The sequence below is a fragment of the Sebastes umbrosus genome, chromosome 10 (assembly GCF_015220745.1).
Source record: "Sebastes umbrosus isolate fSebUmb1 chromosome 10, fSebUmb1.pri, whole genome shotgun sequence".
Taxonomy (NCBI): Eukaryota; Metazoa; Chordata; class Actinopteri; order Perciformes; family Sebastidae; genus Sebastes; species Sebastes umbrosus.
Window position 1 is genome coordinate 23,912,603 of NC_051278.1, and position 23,155 is coordinate 23,935,757.

General features: G+C 40.5%; 2 protein-coding genes and 1 long non-coding RNA gene across 14 annotated transcripts in view; 2 read left to right on the plus strand and 1 right to left on the minus strand.

Moving 5' to 3' along the window:
* The window catches only part of LOC119495339, a 296,329-nt gene that overhangs the window by 54,567 nt on the left and 218,607 nt on the right, over positions 1–23,155 (plus strand). The window lies entirely within an intron of this gene.
* The window catches only part of LOC119495341 (myosin-4-like), a 108,506-nt gene that overhangs the window by 15,668 nt on the left and 69,683 nt on the right, over positions 1–23,155 (plus strand). For all 12 annotated transcript variants that reach the window (XM_037781710.1, XM_037781711.1, XM_037781715.1 and 9 more), the window contains exon 3: positions 14,039–14,506. In XM_037781710.1, coding sequence (XP_037637638.1) covers positions 14,039–14,506 — 468 coding nt within the window. The remainder of the gene's footprint in view (positions 1–14,038; positions 14,507–23,155) is intronic.
* On the minus strand, positions 1,106–15,817 carry LOC119495362. Its single transcript, XR_005208463.1, has 2 exons — positions 15,747–15,817; positions 1,106–1,266 (listed from the first exon to the last, which is right to left on the minus strand). It is a non-coding gene; the product is annotated as an uncharacterized LOC119495362 (long non-coding RNA).

The window sequence follows — 23,155 nt, forward strand, 5'->3', positions numbered from 1 at the left end:
AGGACAAGTACACAAAGGTCCTTACAGAGAAAGACCAGACCTTGAAGAACAAAGTTGAACAGATGGAGAATGTCAACAAGGACCTGAAGGACAAGGAACGGATCTGGAAGACTAAGGTCAGTCAGTTGCAGGACGTCAACAAAGACCTGATGGAAAGCAAACAGAGACTGAATACCACAGTCCAACACATGGAGGTTGAGAAGAAGCTTCTGGAAGACATCTGCCTGAAATGAAGAAGAAGATGAGAGGAGTCTTTTCTTGTTGGAGGACTGAGGATCGAGAGACAACATTGCAAAAGATGAAAAGCAAAATGTTGAAAAGACGAAAAAGGAAGTCACGGAGCATGAAGCTGTGGTGATACAGGAAGAGACGAAGCAGGAAGCTGTGGTGATACAGGAAGCACAGCAGGAAGAGGTACTGGGAGAAAAGGAGGTGGAGAAGAAGAAGAAAAAGAAGACGACTGTGACAATTGATCTCACGTTGGAGAAGAGTAGCTCCCTCCTCCAAACCCTTCACCTCCTTCCTCATCTAGCTGCGGTGTGAAACAGGAAGAGACGGAGCAGGAAGCTGTGGTGATACAGGAAGAGACGGAGCAGGAAGCTGTGGTGATACAGGAAGCACAGCAGGAAGAGGTACTGGGAGAAAAGGAGGTGGAGAAGAAGAAGAAAAAGAAGACGACTGTGACAATTGATCTCACGTTGGAGAAGAGTAGCTCCCTCCCCCAAACCCTTCACCTCCTTCCTCATCTAGCTGCGGTGAAACAGGAAGAGACGGAGCAGGAAGCTGTGGTGATACAGGAAGCACAGCAGGAAGAGGTACTGGGAGAAAAGGAGGTGGAGAAGAAGAAGAAAAAGAAGACGACTGTGACAATTGATCTCACGTTGGAGAAGAGTAGCTCCCTCCCCCAAACCCTTCACCTCCTTCCTCATCTAGCTGCGGTGAAACAGGAAGAGACGGAGCATGAAGCTGTGGTGTTACAGCAAGAGATGGAGCAGGAAGCTGTGGTGTTACAGCAAGAGATGGAGCATGAAGCTGTGGTGTTACAGCAAGAGATGGAGCATGAAGCTGTGGTGTTACAGCAAGAGATGGAGCATGAAGCTGTGGTGTTACAGCAAGAGATGGAGCATGAAGCTGTGGTGAAACAGGAAGCACAGCAGGAAGAGGTAGTGGGAGAAAAGGAGGTGGAGAAGAAGAAGAAAAAGAAGACGACTGTGACAATTGAGCTCACGTTGGAGAAGAGTAGCTCCCTCTTCCAACCCCCTTCACCTCCCTCCTCATCTACCTCACCTTCCTGTCTCAACCGCCCCCTCACCCCCATCACCCATCATCATTAAGAAAACTTCAATCTATCATATTTCACTAAGGGGTTTCTCCTGGTGTTCAGGTTTCTCCAACAAAATATATATTAAAATAAAACTTAATTAAAAATAAAATAAACAGTCAAATAAAATGTCAATATGTCTGCCTCTCTGAATAAATGTTAATTTGTTAATTTATTAGTAATAATGTTGAGGTTTGGACTGTTGGTCGGCGACGGGAAACTTTACTTCCTATATAGCAGACATCTGCGCCTGAAGATTCACAGTCGATAAACTTCCTGAAAAACCTGGTAAGTAGAGCTGCAACGATCAATCCATCAACAGGAAATTAATCAACAACTATTTTAATAATCGATCATTTTGAGTAATCTTTATACCCCCGCGACAACGTGGTGTCCGTCCTTCCGTCCGTCTATCTGTCCCTCCGTCTTTCAGTCCTTCTTCGTTAAAGGCTTTCACAGTCTCTAAGATTTGTTGGTTCAACCGCTCGAAAGAGCTTGGTAACGATGACACTTGATCCACGGTGCTGTAAATATTGTAGTCACCCTAGTCGATTGTTAACGTTAAACTAATTAACCTAATGTTAAATTAACCAAATGTTAAATTAACTGTGATGACTGGTGGGCAGCACAGTCCTGCATGGCTAAATATTGAAGCTACTAACGTTAATGTAGGTTCCATTAAGTTCCATTATGGTATGTTCAAGCTCTGTTCTGTAAAAATGACTATTGGGCGAAGGTAAATTCAAACTTTCATGATGTGTTCATGATGTGTAGTTTTTTGGTGAGACACTTGAATAAATACAGTTGTTTGAAGGAGATATTTTCACAACAATATATCATAGACAATAGAGAAGGAATCATGACCTGTTTAACTTCCTAACACTATGTCTTAGCAGCTTATAATACATGATTGAAATGACTGATGCCAAATTTTTTTTAATCAGAACAAATATTTATTTAAAAATACTTAAATAATTGTTTATTTCCTAATCATTTGAATTATGTTTAATGCAAATAACCACTATAGATGACAGTAACAAAGTACAGTACAGTACTATGTACAGTACCCTCCCACCCCCAAGAGATAAGGCTCTGCTGGAAGCAAGCAACAGTGTAATTCAAAAACTGGAATTTACCACGCATATAATGTTTTTTGTGTAAAATATATCAAACATTGAACGACATCAGGTCTAAAATTGTATTCCTTCATCTAGCGCATAGATTTCATAAGTGGCAGATACAATTTCTGAGCGGCAGACAAAAAAAATACTTGCCTGCCACGGTGGCAGGCAGTGAAATGGTTAATTTCAGACCCGGCTATAGAATATATGTTAACCTCTCTCAAAGTTTCCGAGGCAAACAAAGGTGCAAACAGTACGTTCTTCAAGGACAATAAAGATTTGTCTATCCATCCTGAGTGCAACAGTTGCTATCTCTGGAGACGAACAATCCCCAAGGGCATCTCGAGTTAAGAATTATTCTGGTAAAAATTCGAGCCATTCTCCTGGACAAAGGGTGATATAACACACCATCCTGAGAGATAGTATTGTTCAGAGTGTGCTGCAGTGAAACTAACTCAATGTGCTCACAAAGCCTTTCACAAAAAATACAGTGCAGTTATTGATGCGTGAATAATGTGTTGTTTGGATATTACTAAATGACTTCTGATCAATTTCCCTCTAGGTGTTGGCCTGTCACGGAGTAATTGTGGTCTCTGTAGCATCCAGGAGCATCAAGCCACCCTGTGCTCTACAGTGATGGGAACCAATTCATTAATGTGGCCTTCACATAAATAGATTACCCGTTTGGCTCAGGTAAAGGCAGAAAAACACAGCAGAGAGCCCTTGAGCAATGTGAGCACAGTGAGATGCAGCACAGCTCAACATGTGACTCTAAAAAACAATAAATGTGCCATTCATTGGGACCAAGGTTGACACTAAATGTGTGTGCCTTCACTTGTAATTCACTTTTCAGCAATCTGATGTCTGTTCTGGAGATTAACAGCCCAGAGGTGGGAGTGTTTTTGTAAATCGACTACCTATACATCGAGTAAATAATCAAGTGAAAAGTCAAATATTCGGGCTGTCCAGCCCTACCATATTCAACACACACACACACACTAACAACTCTCTTGCTGCTAAGTGGCTGTGGTTGAGATTAATGTGTGTATGATACAGGTTTTTGAGTACAACTGGTGTGTGACTATTCAAGTACCTGCTGTATAGGCCACTGCTTGATATGGTGGATGATGTGAAGGACGAGAAATCATTTCATTGGATTTCTTATCTTCATTTGGTCAACGTATGAAACGGTTATGCAAGAAATCATCATTGTCAGCCCTTTGGTTGATATTGCTTGCTGTATCTGTATATACTTTAAATGTGTCCACCATTTAAAGGGACTGTTTGTAACTTTTTACAAGCATAAATCTACCGGGTCGGGATCCCATGCGCGCTCGCTTGCATATGCGCACTCGCATGTGGCCGGAGTCTCTGCGTCCTCTGCCTGCTTGCTTTCACTCACACACCGCGTGCGTTCTCGCTGTCTCGCTCCACCTCTACACGTGAACGTGCGTTCACTCCACACTGCAGGAGAGGTAGTAGCTCTTCAGAATATCTAGTGAATGTACAGTGGACGTTTGTGCAGAAATAATTGCTGCAGCTCCTCCAGACCAACAGAGGTGTTCCGTGTCTTGTGAAGTGACGGGTCTCCGCAGCGAGAAACGTTATCGTCTCCTACCGGGCGTCTCCCTGCGGGCGCAGTCGGGAGACGATAACGTTTCTCTTCCTGCTTCTAGGATCAGCATTGATTCATGGGGAGACCTTCGTCTGGTCAGCTAACAATACTGCCAAGCAGGTGAAATATAGATTGATATTGTGGTTTTAGCTGACGTGTGTCGCCTCACTGTTTTGAGCGATGCTCGTTCATGTCTATTTAGAGCGAGCACAAGCGTGAGCCCGACGCTGACTTTCGTTGACTTAACGGCCACAGGTGTCGCTGTTAACAAGCCTTTCTGAAAGTTACAAACAGTCCCTTTAAAGGTAGGGTCGGTATTGCTGAGAAACTGGCAAGAATACACTAGATTTTTAAAATGATCCAACCGAAAAATTTAGTCCAGTGTTGCCAACTCTTTTCACATTAAAGTAGCTAGCAGCGCTAGCTCCGAAAGTTGTTAAATTTAGCAAGAAAGTCGCTTGCTGTCGGTATGTAATGAGAATTTCAACAAATATAACAAAAAAGGTATTTGAAGAACCCTAGTTTTGATGAGAAGGCCAGGTAAAGTCGGCCTCATGTGTAGCATGTCTGAAGCCTGAAGCAGGGTTTTCTGCTCAAACCATTCTTGGCAGTTATTGCAGCCAGAAAAACAAATTTGGGCCTCAGTGTGGAGCCTGAGTGAAGCTGAGGTGGAAGCAACTATCAATCACTCCAGAGTTTTATAGGTTGAAAGACCCTCCAATCAAAGGCAAAAATGCACCCACAATACTTCTTTCTGAGTCTTGCTGTGTTGATAATCACTTTCAAAATCCCCACCAGACCTGGCAGACCATATGCAAATTGTGACATAAGTCATTGAAACCCCAAACTCACCTAAGAAATGCAAAAACATTTTCGTATTGCTATCCTACATCTCTCTTACCTTTTGTCTGTGAGATTTGGTCGTACGAGTCATTCCCAGCCCAATTCGCCAAACTCACTTAACTGCACAAACTTAAATTGCTATTTCCAATCTGATTAACACCACCTGTTCATGAGGAGGTTTGCATTCATGAGATTTGATCATTAGCATACTCAATGTCTCCAAATTGCTATATAGGGTGAATGGAGTGGAACAAGCCAGCCATTCACAAGAGCCATTCCCAAGAGTAAAAATAAGAACTTCACACCTTCAGCAGACAAAATACATGTAGTGAAGAGATTGACATGAAGTAAGATGCTCATGTGGCTTTCTAAAGCAAAGCAGTCCATGTCGGAAGGAAGTCAAGGGGATGTGACAATCACCGAGATAGATGACAGAATATTATACAATAGGTAATGTTAGACTGTCAGGTGCAATAGAGGATGTTGTTTCCCTAGACAGGCTTGCAAAACCTGAGGTGGCTGTCGGAGTGAGATTATTTCCCTAGCAGTTACTGAACTGTTGTTGCCATGCCAAAAGATGCCGGTAAAACCATTAAATCCACAATCAAAGAAAAACAAAACATAAAATAAACGATGTGGTAAATTGGCAAGCCATGCCGCACTTCACGCAGATATGGCGAATGGAGCGTCAATTCCACATTACGTTTTATTTCAGTTATTTACTTTCATTTAAGTTGATTTCTGTAACACAATTGATCTTTCGGAGGTTGTAGCAGGCTCAGTTTTAAAGCTAAAAAAACGGAGGAATCCATTAGTACCTCTGACCTCAAGATATATCAATGTAACTGGGTTCTATGGGTACCCACGAGTCTCTCCTTTACAGACATGCCCACTTTATGATAATCACATGCAGTTTGGGGCAATACCATGCAGTTTTTTGCATGCAGTATAAATATGTTATCGCCTATTATAAAAATGGTGTATTTGAATATTTCTGCATACTGGGTTAGGGTTTTGGTACCAAATCACAGCATGGCTTTTTCTCATAGTCAAGTCAGCACACTGACAGCTGTTGTTGAATGTTGGTCTTGAGTCTGCCATGTTATGATTTGAGCATATTTTTTATGCTAAATGCAGTACCTGTGAGGGTTTCTGGACAATATCTGTCATTGCTCTGTGTTGTTAATTGATTTTCAATAACACATATATACATAAATTTGCATAAAGCAAGTGTATTTGTCCACTCCCATGTTGATAAGAGTATCAAATACTTGACAAAATCTCTCTTTAAGGTACATTTGAACAAATAAAAAATGTGCAAATAATTTTTTCGATTAATCGCGATTAACTATGACAATCATGCGATTAATCACGATTAAATATTTTAATGGATTGACAGCCCAAGTTATACGTCAGATAAATGTTTTTTTGTGGAGAAAAGGTGGACTGTGTTCGTTCCTAAAAGAAAATTTGAAAAGAGAAAATAGTGAAGATTTGTGACAAATTCTCTCATATGTGCCCCTTAAGATCAAATCTATTTGTACAAATAGTTCTTGCATGAGGGCCAATGACTTTCTGCAGAGATTCTGAGCATTTTCACAAATATTCAAAAAACACTATGTTTTTCTCGGAGCCTTCAGCTTTGATGGTTGCAGCTTTGGTAAATCTCAGGTCTGGAGCACTGGGGCTGGATAACCTGTGCTGACCTATTCATAGGTTTTTTTCGTACTGTACTTTGAGTGAGTGGGGTATGAAGTCCTGTGAGGAGCTAGCAGCGGGCTGCATGGTGTGATTGCCAAGAAGAGGCAGAGCTGACATGTTATCACTTCCCTACAAAGTGGCTCTGCCTGAGGGTTGTAAGCTGCTGAGAAATGCCAAGGGGGTGTGAAGGTATATGAAGTGTGCAGATTAGTATTAAGGTGTATCCACCTGTACACTGAAAAGATGACAGAAAGGTTAGACTGATAGGTGGATAGGTAGACAGATAGAAAGAGCAGAGTGAAGGAAAAACAGACAGAAATATGAACTGTATGCACATAAAATGCCTTTGAGGAAGGACGATCTAAACAGCTACTTGAGCACAAGCACTCATCGCAAATAATATCTGATAATTAAATGGGGGGGGGGGGGTTACGAGCTGGCTGATATACTGAGACTTGGAGATAGCAGAGAAGGTAAATAAGTTGTGTATTCAAGAGTCAAGTAGTGGGCGAATTCAAAAAGTCAATTATGCATAATGCAATACCATGTACTACTGAGCAGGGCCAAAGACACTTTTCATTCCTTTCATATTCAGATGAGCAAAAATCCCATCCAGAGAGAGAGAGAGCGAGAGAGATAAAGAGAAGGGGAAGATGCTGACATGTCTACAGGCAGCAGCAGCACAGAGCCCCGGTGTCAACATGAGAGAGGGTGAATGACACGCCACTGAGAAGCGCAGGCGGCACACAGGTGTCAGCGAGCACATACATAGCGTGGGGCAAGCTGAGTGAAGGCAAGCAGGCAGAGGAGCAGAGACTCCGGCCAACACGGTTTTGCAAGACGGGCTTCACTAGATATAACTTTGTGGTTTTGGTGCTTCTGTGTAGTTTGTGTTGGAGTCTGAGTCTGAACAGCGCAGCCACACGCGAGCGCGCATATGCAAGCACACGTGTAAAAAGTTACAAACAGTCCCTTTAAGCATATTTGCTCCATTTCTACCTGTTGCTGCTTTAATATCAGTCTTATGTATCTTTTAATAGGAGAATATCCCTTATATAAAAAAGTATACTTTAAGTTTATTTTATAAAGTAAACTTAAGTATAGTTAAAGTTTATTCCCAAGTATACTTTATGTAACAAGTATAATAATATCAATATACTAGTAGTATACTTGTAAGTGTACTACTTCAATACTTCTTGGGACTACATTGGCCCACTTTTTAGTTTATAAAAGTATACATTAAATGAAAGAGTAATAAACTTTGAGTACACAACTAGTTTACATCCAAGTTGTATTTTGTACTGCAACTATAATATGAACTATACTACAAGTGAACTTATAGGTATACTGTTAGTTTACTAGTTATATACTTAGCGTAACCTATTAGTTTAAAAGTTTTTACTGCAAGTATACTACGTTTTCTTAAGTGAACTTATAATACTTAGCAAAATATACTTTTCTGTATACTTTTCCAAGTTTTAAGCCAAGTACACTAAGACTTTTCTGTATAATTGACGGTATAAGCCAAGTATACTGAAGTATAATTTTGTTAAGTTTAGGTATAGGTAGGTACATAAAAAGTAATCTGAAAGCATACACTCTTATTTTAAGTTTAAAAGAAGTATTACTAATAGCATACTTAGTATAACCCTGAGTGAAGGGACGGGGATCTGGAGCGAGTAACGTTATCGTCTCCGACCAAAACTCCGGTGTCTCCCCTGTGCCTTCTGACCACGGTCGGGAGGCTGAAGCAGGAAAACACAGAATAAGCATCGATTCATGGAGAGACCTTCGTCTGGCCAGCTAACATTACTGCCAAGCAGGTGAACTATAGAGTGATATTGTGGTTTTAGCTGATGTGTGTCGCCTCACCGTGTTGATTAATGCTCGTTCAAGTCTATGTAGAGCGAACACAAGCGCGAGCAACAGGACGCTGTAGTTCGTTGACTTAACGTTCACAGGTGTCGCTGTTAACAAGCAATTTCTGATTCTTACATAGAGTCCCTTTAAGTGAACTCATAGTACTCAGTAAAATATACTTTTCAGTATAAGCCAAGTATACTGAAGTATAATTTTGTTAAATTTAGGTACAAGTAAAAAGTAATTTTGAAAGCATACACTCTCATTTTAAGTTTAAAAGAAGTATATTAATAGCATACTTGAATAGACTTCTTTTTTGTAAGGGATAGTAAGCATTGACAGATAAAATCTTAACTGAGCACATCTGTGATCACACATACAGTAATAGGTTTAATGAATAAATCAATTATGGTTATTGGTTGCCATTCATGTTCTGTCCTCTGCTCCTTCAACACAGGCTCAAAAGGAAGTAACATACAGTACTGTTAAGAAAAAGAGAAGAACTTCAGCCCGGTAAGTGACTGTATGAATATTATTGGCTGAACCTTATGTTTCTTTTCTTTTTTATTAAGTAAGACCCACCTCAGAATTATTAGTATTTTCTTTGGACTATTGTATAAAATAAGGTTTTAGTAAACTCTAATTCCTCTCATGTGTTCAACTTAAAAAGGAAGTATTTTCATGAAATGGTTCATGATTTCTATTTTAACAAAGGTGGTCATGTTGATGTAATCTAATCAGATCTAGTCTAATGAAATGGTGTTTAGCCTTTATTTAAATAACGTTTGGTTTGCTCCTTCATCAGGCTGAAGAGGAAGTAACATACAGCAATGTTACGCACATGAGAAAAACTTCAGTTAAGGTAGCCGTAAACCATTAAACCACAACCTGTATTACACAACATAAGCACACAAAAAGACACACTCAAATAGCATTTATTATTTCATCATGCACATTTGTATTTGAATGAAGCAAAAAACTAAAAAAGGTTTAACTGTTCAATCGATCTGTTTCACATCTGTCTCTTCTTTCTTACCCAGAGATCAGAAGCTAAGAGTGATGTGGACGTGATGTACAGCTCTGTGGTTACTGTCGAACAACAAACTGTGCAAACTTTAAATTTTAAGAGCCCAGTCTCACACTGTTGCTCACATACATAGTGTAACTTTTCTTAGCCACACTGCTAGTGTGGCGGTTGATTCTTAGTCTGCTTTATCGTTAATCTTTCTTACTAATTGTCATTTTTTCTTCTGTTCTGCAACAGGTTGAAGCAAAAGATGAGGATGTAACATATAGCAGGTTGGCCCAGCACCAGCAAAACCTGTAACCCCATGTTAACCCTACATCTTATCTGCCTGTCTATCACTGGACTCTTTTCTTAGATGATAGTGTTGCAATGTGTTGCCATCTATTCTTTGGTTTTGCAACAACTTCTTACTTCTTTTTAATTTTGAGGGTTTACACCTTCTCCTTTTTTTATTCTCCTCTGAATAGCTGCAAAATGTTTCAAACAAGTGCTGAACTGGTCCTGGTTTCCCAAAAGCATCTTAAAGCTAAGACGTTTGCAATATCCATCTTACGACCCTGCTTAAGCTGAAGAAGTGTTTCCCAAAAGCTTCGACAAAAGCATTCACCTCTTAGCAATGATCCTATCGACTCGTAGGAGGTTAAAGAGCATCTTAAGAAGCTTCAGGACCTGCAGGAGGAACAAAAATAACATGTTTCATTGAAGTTTTTATTGTTTTTGTTCATTATAGTCTGTACTATATTGAACAGTGATGTTGTTTAAGTGACGTTTGATGTAAAATGAAGGATAATGTTAAAAATAAAAAATAAGAATATGAAATGAATAATGCACAAATGAATTCAGCAGTTGATCTACCAGTTTCTGTTGTAGTCCTCCTCCATTCCTTTTTCTTGTCTTGTAATATATTCATCTCTTCTGGCTGAAACGTCACTGTCCTGATGTTGTTTTTTGCATTTTCCCCATCTTCTCTTTTCTTTTTATTTATGGTGCATAGATGATTTGCACATTCGTGAAGATTATAAGAACGGCCACTGCTTCATTTTGGGTTTAAAATGTGTTTAAACATGCAGAATATTTTTGGCATCATTGGCCAAAAATGTCATAATAACCTTTCAGCATATTGTAATTCAAGTGTTCTGAGAGAAAACTAAATTTCTGCACCTCCTCATGGCTTTGTTTTCAAGCTTTAAAAAAATCCAGCCAGTGATGGGAGACTTTGGCCAATCACAGGTCATTTCAGAGAGAGAGCGTTCCTATTGTCTGTTAATTCAACGGAGGCAGCTGTTAATCACTCGCAAACTCTGATCCACCTCTGCATAGCGTCAATACATTGCAAAGAAGCACTGGTCTGTTTGTTATATAAGGGCATTGACAAACCTTTAAGCTTATCTGCAGAACATGTATATTGAGTTTACTGTGCTTAATTATTAGGTATAAATTCACAATAATATAATCCTCATTTCTATTTTCATGTAGTTTATACACTCTCAATGTATACGAGCCATGTGTTTTAACTCATTTTTTTAATGTATATGCTGTTTTCATTCCTTTAAAAGTGAATGCACATTTAATTTCATGTTTAGAGAAGTAATTATGTCAAATGTAACTGAATAGTGATAAACAACTTGCAGTGCACAGAGGAGTACAAAATAATTAGGGCTGTCATTATTAATGCGATAATAATGCATCAATGAAAAATCGTTTTAATGCCACTAATTTCTTCAACGCATTAACACAACTTGGGATTTTTAGGTTGTAGTGGGCTTACTTTTAAAGCTAGAATGAAGATATCATCATATGAAACTAGAAAACCTAAAGAATCAATTGGTAACAACCATGTAGCTTGTCAAGAAGGAGGCTAAATATCGCTCCAAACTTACGTTACATTTTGTTGAGGAAAAACTGTCATGGCCATTTTCAAAGGGGTCCCTTGACCTCTGACCTCAAGATATGTGAATGTAAATGGGTTCTATGGGTACCCACGAGTCTCCCCTTTACAGACATGCCCACTTTATGATAATCACATGCAGTTTGGGGCAAGTCATAGTCAAGTCAGCACACTGACACACTGACAGCTGTTGTTGCCTGTTGGGCTTGAGTTTGCCATGTTATGATTTGAGCATATTTTTTATGCTAAATGCAGTACCTGTGAGGGTTTCTGGACAATATTTGTCAATGTTTTGTGTTGTTATTTGATTTCCAATAATAAATGTATACACACATTTGCATAAAGCAAACATATTTGTCCACTCCCATGTTTATTAGACTATTAAATACTTGACAAATAAGGTACATTTTGAACAGATAAAAAATTTGTGATTAATTTGCGATTAAATATTTTAATTTATTGACAGCTCTATTTATAACCAAGGTTTAAGACTATATGAGTTGTAGTATGGAATAAGGATGATGACTTCTGTTTTTTTATTTTACATTGTGTGCTTTTGTTTATTTATTTCTGCTGCAGTGTTTCGGTTGAACTAAAGAGATTCATCATCTCTTTGAGCGTGTTGATCTTCATTGTAATGGTGGCCTTGTTCATCTGGTTTATGTTGAAAAGACACAGTAAGTTTATGCTGAACATTGATAAATCCAATTCATACCAAATGTGTTTTTAATTCTTAAATGTTTATTTTTTATGTAGATTATTTTGTGCATTGAGAGTAACAGAAGTCTTTACTGTTTCACGTTTAGAGCAGACCAAAGCAACATCATCTGCCATGATAGCGGTAAGATTCACTTATTTATATCCCAGGTTTTCACAAAGAAGGCTCTAAGGAACGTCAGTATAAAGGCAGACGTGTGAGAGTGCTCATTTGTTTAAGTTTAGATCATAGTTGTAGGGTGAGAATTGAAGTTTAAAATTTTCAAAGAATATGCTATCACTTTGCAGAAGTTCATCAGAACAACACTGTACCGTTAATACAGCATGTCTATTAGATAAAATAGAGATTACAGTAACTATTATCAGATAGACTTAACTGAGCAGTGTCCCTATTATTTTAATTCCTCCTATTATGAGTTTTCATTTTGAAGTGTGAACGGCTTTTTTTTGTTTTTTTTCTAAAATACGTTTTTCTGCTGCTCCCGTCCACAGCCGCTTTACCTCGCCATCAGACAGCCCTTTCCGACGGGGAACTGAAGCCATTGTATTGCTCTCTTCAAAGCCACCAGACTACATTCACAAAAACAGCCATTTTACCTCCACTTCAAAAATCCAAACTAACCCTTTCAGTTATTTCCAAACTTAGCACAGCTAACTTTGACTCAGCTAGTGCTAGCGTTCACATTATTTCTATTTAAAAAAAAAAACAACAGAACACAGCTGGACCCGCCCTTTAATATAATATCTCATTTTACCATTCACAACTGTAACTAAATAAACCAATGTGTAATTCATCAAAAACAGAATGTGCTCAGTCCTCTCTTTCATATCTTTACCCAGAAGTCACATGCTGAGAGTGATGTGGACGTGACGTATAGTTCCGTGGTTACCACGAGGCCACAACGTGTACGAAGGGTAAATATTAAGAAAACCGAGTCTCATGCTGACTGTCATATACTATTATTACGTTTTTTTTTTTTTTTTTTTTACTATTTCACTTTTTTTCCCAGACTTAGAACATTTATTTTTCTTCTTCCTTCCTTGTAATTTTTACTTCTTTTTTTTCCCAACAGGTTGAAGCAAATGATGAGAATGTTACATACAGCACATTGGCTTAGCACATCACCCCTGCTTGTTACACCTTCGCACTACTTTATCCTCTTCCACATACTGAGTGCTGAAGATGAAGATTGGGAAGACCTTCATTCACACCGAAACAGAGAAGTGGAAGGATATGCAGGTGTTGAGACAATTAATGACACCATCTTCCCTGGAGTAAAACAACACACTCAGTAACCTTTTAGACAGTTGGCAGTCACTATAGAACAGGGTCTGAAATTAACACCCACCACCTACCAAATGCGAGTAAATTGTTGGCAGTGGCGGATAAAATCGTCAGGCGACCCGCCACTTTGGCAGGCAGGGAAAACGCTGGGGATGGGAATAGAGAATTGGTTCACGTTGAGAACCATGAGCCATGGCGGAAAGAAAAAAAAAGTGGAGGAGGAGAGCTAGTCATGAGAATGTGATGACATCACTATGGGATGTCATGAGAATGTGATGTCATCACAGTGTGATGTCATGAGAATGTGATGACATCACAATGGGATGACATGAGAATGTGATGACATCACAATGGGATGACATGAGAATGTGATGACATCAGATTGTGATGTCATGAGAAGTGGCTTTGATGCCTTTAATGTGTCAGTTTGCGTTTCATCTCAAAGTTTACCTATAGAGGTGGAAAATTTTACAGAAATCACTTGCTGAGCCAAAATTTTTGGAAGCTGCTGACGTTTGAGTTAATTTAACATTAGGTTAACTCAAGCTCAATGGATCAAGTATCATCGTTACCAAGCTCTTTCGAGCAGATGAGCTATGAAAGAAAAGTCCAACAACTGTTGGAAGACCAGCGGAAGGAACTGGAGAAGAAGTTTGCTGTGGACCTTGATGCGAAGCAACAAGGCTTGGAGACGCAACAGATTCAACTCCAGACGAGAGTGAGCCGTTTGACTTGGCAAATTATCGATAAGGACGCTGTAATCCATGGTCTCCAGCAGGTGCGGCGCGATAAGGACGCTGTAGTCCCTGGTCTCCGGCAGAAGCAGTCCGATAAGGACGCTGTAATCCATGGTCTCCGGCAGGAGCAGTCCGATAAGGACGCTGTAATCCATGGTCTCCGGCAGGAGCAGTCCGATAAGGACGCTGTAATCCATGGTCTCCGGCAGGAGCAGTCCGATAAGGACGCTGTAATCCATGGTCTCCAGCAGGAGCGGCGCGATAAGGACGCTGTAATCCATGGTCTCCGGCAGGAGCAGTCCGATAAGGACGCTGTAATCCATGGTCTCCAGCAGGAGCGGCGCGATAAGGACGCTGTAATCCTTGGTCTCCACCAGGAGCAGCACGATAAGGACGCTGTAGTCCTTGGTCTCAACCTGGAGAAGGAGAGTCTCAACCTAAAGCTCACAGAGACCAGAACCAACCTGTTGAGGACGGCAGATGTACTCCGACAGAGCGAAGAAGCCTGGCAGGCCAAATACAAGGCTCTGGAGGACAAGTACACAAAGGTCCTTACAGAGAAAGACCAGACCTTGAAGAACAAAGTTGAACAGATGGAGAATGTCAACAAGGACCTGAAGGACAAGGAACGGATCTGGAAGACTAAGGTCAGTCAGTTGCAGGACGTCAACAAAGACCTGATGGAAAGCAAACAGAGACTGAATACCACAGTCCAACACATGGAGGTTGAGAAGAAGCTTCTGGAAGACATCTGCCTGAAAATGAAGAAGAAGATGAGAGGAGTCTTTTCTTGTTGGAGGACTGAGGATCGAGAGACAACATTGCAAAAGATGAAAAGCAAAATGTTGAAAAAGACGAAAAAGGAAGTCACGGAGCATGAAGCTGTGGTGATACAGGAAGAGACGGAGCAGGAAGCTGTGGTGATACAGGAAGCACAGCAGGAAGAGGTACTGGGAGAAAAGGAGGTGGAGAAGAAGAAGAAAAAGAAGACGACTGTGACAATTGATCTCATGTTGGAGAAGAGTAGCTCCCTCCCCCAAACCCTTCACCTCCTTCCTCATCTAGCTGCGGTGAAACAGGAAGAGACGGAGCAGGAAGCTGTGGTGATACAGGAAGCACAGCAGGAAGAGGTACTGGGAGAAAAGGAGGTGGAGAAGAAGAAGAAAAAGAAGACGACTGTGACAATTGATCTCACGTTGGAGAAGAGTAGCTCCCTCCCCCAAACCCTTCACCTCCTTCCTCATCTAGCTGCGGTGAAACAGGAAGAGACGGAGCAGGAAGCTGTGGTGATACAGGAAGAGACGGAGCAGGAAGCTGTGGTGATACAGGAAGCACAGCAGGAAGAGGTACTGGGAGAAAAGGAGGTGGAGAAGAAGAAGAAAAAGAAGACGACTGTGACAATTGATCTCACGTTGGAGAAGAGTAGCTCCCTCCCCCAAACCCTTCACCTCCTTCCTCATCTAGCTGCGGTGAAACAGGAAGAGACGGAGCAGGAAGCTGTGGTGATACAGGAAGCACAGCAGGAAGAGGTACTGGGAGAAAAGGAGGTGGAGAAGAAGAAGAAAAAGAAGACGACTGTGACAATTGATCTCACGTTGGAGAAGAGTAGCTCCCTCCCCCAAACCCTTCACCTCCTTCCTCATCTAGCTGCGGTGAAACAGGAAGAGACGGAGCAGGAAGCTGTGGTGATACAGGAAGCACAGCAGGAAGAGGTACTGGGAGAAAAGGAGGTGGAGAAGAAGAAGAAAAAGAAGACGACTGTGACAATTGATCTCACGTTGGAGAAGAGTAGCTCCCTCCCCCAAACCCTTCACCTCCTTCCTCATCTAGCTGCGGTGAAACAGGAAGAGACGGAGCATGAAGCTGTGGTGATACAGCAAGAGATGGAGCAGGAAGCTGTGGTGTTACAGCAAGAGATGGAGCATGAAGCTGTGGTGTTACAGCAAGAGATGGAGCATGAAGCTGTGGTGTTACAGCAAGAGATGGAGCATGAAGCTGTGGTGTTACAGCAAGAGATGGAGCATGAAGCTGTGGTGAAACAGGAAGCACAGCAGGAAGAGGTAGTGGGAGAAAAGGAGGTGGAGAAGAAGAAGAAAAAGAAGACGACTGTGACAATTGAGCTCACGTTGGAGAAGAGTAGCTCCCTCTTCCAACCCCCTTCACCTCCCTCCTCATCTACCTCACCTTCCTGTCTCAACCGCCCCCTCACCCCCATCACCCATCATCATTAAGAAAACTTCAATCTATCATATTTCACTAAGGTGTTTCTCCTGGTGTTCAGGTTTCTCCAACAAAATATATATTAAAATAAAACTTAATTAAAAATAAAATAAACAGTCAAATAAAATGTCAATATGTCTGCCTCTCTGAATAAATGTTAATTTGTTAATTTATTAGTAATAATGTTGAGGTTTGGACTGTTGGTCGGCGACGGGAAACTTTACTTCCTATATAGCAGACATCTGCGTCTGAAGATTCACAGTCGATAAACTTCCTGAAAAACCTGGTAAGTAGAGCTGCAACGATCAATCCATCAACAGGAAATTAATCAACAACTATTTTAATAATCGATCATTTTGAGTAATCTTTATACCCCCGCGACAACGTGGTGTCCGTCCTTCCGTCCGTCTATCTGTCCCTCCGTCTTTCAGTCCTTCTTCGTTAAAGGCTTTCACAGTCTCTAAGATTTGTTGGTTCAACCGCTCGAAAGAGCTTGGTAACGATGACACTTGATCCACGGTGCTGTAAATATTGTAGTCACCCTAGTCGATTGTTAACGTTAAACTAATTAACCTAATGTTAAATTAACCAAATGTTAAATTAACTGTGATGACTGGTGGGCAGCACAGTCCTGCATGGCTAAATATTGAAGCTACTAACGTTAATGTAGGTTCCATTAAGTTCCATTATGGTATGTTCAAGCTCTGTTCTGTAAAAATGACTATTGGGCGAAGGTAAATTCAAACTTTCATGATGTGTTCATGATGTGTAGTTTTTTGGTGAGACACTTGAATAAATACAGTTGTTTGAAGGAGATATTTTCACAACAATATATCATAGACAATAGAGAAGGAATCATGACCTGTTTAACTTCCTAACACTATGTCTTAGCAGCTTATAATACATGATTGAAATGACTGATGCCAAATTTTTTTTAATCAGAACAAATATTTATTTAAAAATACTTAAATAATTGTTTATTTCCTAATCATTTGAATTATGTTTAATGCAAATAACCACTATAGATGACAGTAACAAAGTACAGTACAGTACTATGTACAGTACCCTCCCACCCCCAAGAGATAAGGCTCTGCTGGAAGCAAGCAACAGTGTAATTCAAAAACTGGAATTTACCACGCATATAATGTTTTTTGTGTAAAATATATCAAACATTGAACGACATCAGGTCTAAAATTGTATTCCTTCATCTAGCGCATAGATTTCATAAGTGGCAGATACAATTTCTGAGCGGCAGACAAAAAAAATACTTGCCTGCCACGGTGGCAGGCAGTGAAATGGTTAATTTCAGACCCGGCTATAGAATATATGTTAACCTCTCTCAAAGTTTCCGAGGCAAACAAAGGTGCAAACAGTACGTTCTTCAAGGACAATAAAGATTTGTCTATCCATCCTGAGTGCAACAGTTGCTATCTCTGGAGACGAACAATCCCCAAGGGCATCTCGAGTTAAGAATTATTCTGGTAAAAATTCGAGCCATTCTCCTGGACAAAGGGTGATATAACACACCATCCTGAGAGATAGTATTGTTCAGAGTGTGCTGCAGTGAAACTAACTCAATGTGCTCACAAAGCCTTTCACAAAAAATACAGTGCAGTTATTGATGCGTGAATAATGTGTTGTTTGGATATTACTAAATGACTTCTGATCAATTTCCCTCTAGGTGTTGGCCTGTCACGGAGTAATTGTGGTCTCTGTAGCATCCAGGAGCATCAAGCCACCCTGTGCTCTACAGTGATGGGAACCAATTCATTAATGTGGCCTTCACATAAATAGATTACCCGTTTGGCTCAGGTAAAGGCAGAAAAACACAGCAGAGAGCCCTTGAGCAATGTGAGCACAGTGAGATGCAGCACAGCTCAACATGTGACTCTAAAAAACAATAAATGTGCCATTCATTGGGACCAAGGTTGACACTAAATGTGTGTGCCTTCACTTGTAATTCACTTTTCAGCAATCTGATGTCTGTTCTGGAGATTAACAGCCCAGAGGTGGGAGTGTTTTTGTAAATCGACTACCTATACATCGAGTAAATAATCAAGTGAAAAGTCAAATATTCGGGCTGTCCAGCCCTACCATATTCAACACACACACACACACTAACAACTCTCTTGCTGCTAAGTGGCTGTGGTTGAGATTAATGTGTGTATGATACAGGTTTTTGAGTACAACTGGTGTGTGACTATTCAAGTACCTGCTGTATAGGCCACTGCTTGACATGGTGGATGATGTGAAGGACGAGAAATCATTTCATTGGATTTCTTATCTTCATTTGGTCAACGTATGAAACGGTTATGCAAGAAATCATCATTGTCAGCCCTTTGGTTGATATTGCTTGCTGTATCTGTATATACTTTAAATGTGTCCACCATTTAAAGGGACTGTTTGTAACTTTTTACAAGCATAAATCTACCGGGTCGGGATCCCATGCGCGCTCGCTTGCATATGCGCACTCGCATGTGGCCGGAGTCTCTGCGTCCTCTGCCTGCTTGCTTTCACTCACACACCGCGTGCGTTCTCGCTGTCTCGCTCCACCTCTACACGTGAACGTGCGTTCACTCCACACTGCAGGAGAGGTAGTAGCTCTTCAGAATATCTAGTGAATGTACAGTGGACGTTTGTGCAGAAATAATTGCTGCAGCTCCTCCAGACCAACAGAGGTGTTCCGTGTCTTGTGAAGTGACGGGTCTCCGCAGCGAGAAACGTTATCGTCTCCTACCGGGCGTCTCCCTGCGGGCGCAGTCGGGAGACGATAACGTTTCTCTTCCTGCTTCTAGGATCAGCATTGATTCATGGGGAGACCTTCGTCTGGTCAGCTAACAATACTGCCAAGCAGGTGAAATATAGATTGATATTGTGGTTTTAGCTGACGTGTGTCGCCTCACTGTTTTGAGCGATGCTCGTTCATGTCTATTTAGAGCGAGCACAAGCGTGAGCCCGACGCTGACTTTCGTTGACTTAACGGCCACAGGTGTCGCTGTTAACAAGCCTTTCTGAAAGTTACAAACAGTCCCTTTAAAGGTAGGGTCGGTATTGCTGAGAAACTGGCAAGAATACACTAGATTTTTAAAATGATCCAACCGAAAAATTTAGTCCAGTGTTGCCAACTCTTTTCACATTAAAGTAGCTAGCAGCGCTAGCTCCGAAAGTTGTTAAATTTAGCAAGAAAGTCGCTTGCTGTCGGTATGTAATGAGAATTTCAACAAATATAACAAAAAAGGTATTTGAAGAACCCTAGTTTTGATGGGAAGGCCAGGTAAAGTCGGCCTCATGTGTAGCATGTCTGAAGCCAGAAGCAGGGTTTTCTGCTCAAACCATTCTTGGCAGTTATTGCAGCCAGAAAAACAAATTTGGGCCTCAGTGTGGAGCCTGAGTGAAGCTGAGGTGGAAGCAACTATCAATCACTCCAGAGTTTTATAGGTTGAAAGACCCTCCAATCAAAGGCAAAAATGCACCCACAATACTTCTTTCTGAGTCTTGCTGTGTTGATAATCACTTTCAAAATCCCCACCAGACCTGGCAGACCATATGCAAATTGTGACATAAGTCATTGAAACCCCAAACTCACCTAAGAAATGCAAAAACATTTTCGTATTGCTATCCTACATCTCTCTTACCTTTTGTCTGTGAGATTTGGTCGTACGAGTCATTCCCAGCCCAATTCGCCAAACTCACTTAACTGCACAAACTTAAATTGCTATTTCCAATCTGATTAACACCACCTGTTCATGAGGAGGTTTGCATTCATGAGATTTGATCATTAGCATACTCAATGTCTCCAAATTGCTATATAGGGTGAATGGAGTGGAACAAGCCAGCCATTCACAAGAGCCATTCCCAAGAGTAAAAATAAGAACTTCACACCTTCAGCAGACAAAATACATGTAGTGAAGAGATTGACATGAAGTAAGATGCTCATGTGGCTTTCTAAAGCAAAGCAGTCCATGTCGGAAGGAAGTCAAGGGGATGTGACAATCACCGAGATAGATGACAGAATATTATACAATAGGTAATGTTAGACTGTCAGGTGCAATAGAGGATGTTGTTTCCCTAGACAGGCTTGCAAAACCTGAGGTGGCTGTCGGAGTGAGATTATTTCCCTAGCAGTTACTGAACTGTTGTTGCCATGCCAAAAGATGCCGGTAAAACCATTAAATCCACAATCAAAGAAAAACAAAACATAAAATAAACGATGTGGTAAATTGGCAAGCCATGCCGCACTTCACGCAGATATGGCGAATGGAGCGTCAATTCCACATTACGTTTTATTTCAGTTATTTACTTTCATTTAAGTTGATTTCTGTAACACAATTGATCTTTCGGAGGTTGTAGCAGGCTCAGTTTTAAAGCTAAAAAAACGGAGGAATCCATTAGTACCTCTGACCTCAAGATATATGAATGTAACTGGGTTCTATGGGTACCCACGAGTCTCTCCTTTACAGACATGCCCACTTTATGATAATCACATGCAGTTTGGGGCAATACCATGCAGTTTTTTGCATGCAGTATAAATATGTTATCGCCTATTATAAAAATGGTGTATTTAAATATTTCTGCATACTGGGTTAGGGTTTTGGTACCAAATCACAGCATGGCTTTTTCTCATAGTCAAGTCAGCACACTGACACACTGACAGCTGTTGTTGAATGTTGGTCTTGAGTCTGCCATGTTATGATTTGAGCATATTTTTTATGCTAAATGCAGTACCTGTGAGGGTTTCTGGACAATATCTGTCATTGCTCTGTGTTGTTAATTGATTTTCAATAACACATATATACATAAATTTGCATAAAGCAAGTGTATTTGTCCACTCCCATGTTGATAAGAGTATCAAATACTTGACAAAATCTCTCTTTAAGGTACATTTGAACAAATAAAAAATGTGCAAATAATTTTTTCGATTAATCGCGATTAACTATGACAATCATGCGATTAATCACGATTAAATATTTTAATGGATTGACAGCCCAAGTTATACGTCAGATAAATGTTTTTTTGTGGAGAAAAGGTGGACTGTGTTCGTTCCTAAAAGAAAATTTGAAAAGAGAAAATAGTGAAGATTTGTGACAAATTCTCTCATATGTGCCCCTTAAGATCAAATCTATTTGTACAAATAGTTCTTGCATGAGGGCCAATGACTTTCTGCAGAGATTCTGAGCATTTTCACAAATATTCAAAAAACACTATGTTTTTCTCGGAGCCTTCAGCTTTGATGGTTGCAGCTTTGGTAAATCTCAGGTCTGGAGCACTGGGGCTGGATAACCTGTGCTGACCTATTCATAGGTTTTTTTCGTACTGTACTTTGAGTGAGTGGGGTATGAAGTCCTGTGAGGAGCTAGCAGCGGGCTGCATGGTGTGATTGCCAAGAAGAGGCAGAGCTGACATGTTATCACTTCCCTACAAAGTGGCTCTGCCTGAGGGTTGTAAGCTGCTGAGAAATGCCAAGGGGGTGTGAAGGTATATGAAGTGTGCAGATTAGTATTAAGGTGTATCCACCTGTACACTGAAAAGATGACAGAAAGGTTAGACTGATAGGTGGATAGGTAGACAGATAGAAAGAGCAGAGTGAAGGAAAAACAGACAGAAATATGAACTGTATGCACATAAAATGCCTTTGAGGAAGGACGATCTAAACAGCTACTTGAGCACAAGCACTCATCGCAAATAATATCTGATAATTAAATGGGGGGGGGGGGTTACGAGCTGGCTGATATACTGAGACTTGGAGATAGCAGAGAAGGTAAATAAGTTGTGTATTCAAGAGTCAAGTAGTGGGCGAATTCAAAAAGTCAATTATGCATAATGCAATACCATGTACTACTGAGCAGGGCCAAAGACACTTTTCATTCCTTTCATATTCAGATGAGCAAAAATCCCATCCAGAGAGAGAGAGAGCGAGAGAGATAAAGAGAAGGGGAAGATGCTGACATGTCTACAGGCAGCAGCAGCACAGAGCCCCGGTGTCAACATGAGAGAGGGTGAATGACACGCCACTGAGAAGCGCAGGCGGCACACAGGTGTCAGCGAGCACATACATAGCGTGGGGCAAGCTGAGTGAAGGCAAGCAGGCAGAGGAGCAGAGACTCCGGCCAACACGGTTTTGCAAGACGGGCTTCACTAGATATAACTTTGTGGTTTTGGTGCTTCTGTGTAGTTTGTGTTGGAGTCTGAGTCTGAACAGCGCAGCCACACGCGAGCGCGCATATGCAAGCACATGTGTAAAAAGTTACAAACAGTCCCTTTAAGCATATTTGCTCCATTTCTACCTGTTGCTGCTTTAATATCAGTCTTATGTATCTTTTAATAGGAGAATATCCCTTATATAAAAAAGTATACTTTAAGTTTATTTTATAAAGTAAACTTAAGTATAGTTAAAGTTTATTCCCAAGTATACTTTATGTAACAAGTATAATAATATCAATATACTAGTAGTATACTTGTAAGTGTACTACTTCAATACTTCTTGGGACTACATTGGCCCACTTTTTAGTTTATAAAAGTATACATTAAATGAAAGAGTAATAAACTTTGAGTACACAACTAGTTTACATCCAAGTTGTATTTTGTACTGCAACTATAATATGAACTATACTACAAGTGAACTTATAGGTATACTGTTAGTTTACTAGTTATATACTTAGCGTAACCTATTAGTTTAAAAGTTTTTACTGCAAGTATACTACGTTTTCTTAAGTGAACTTATAATACTTAGCAAAATATACTTTTCTGTATACTTTTCCAAGTTTTAAGCCAAGTACACTAAGACTTTTCTGTATAATTGACGGTATAAGCCAAGTATACT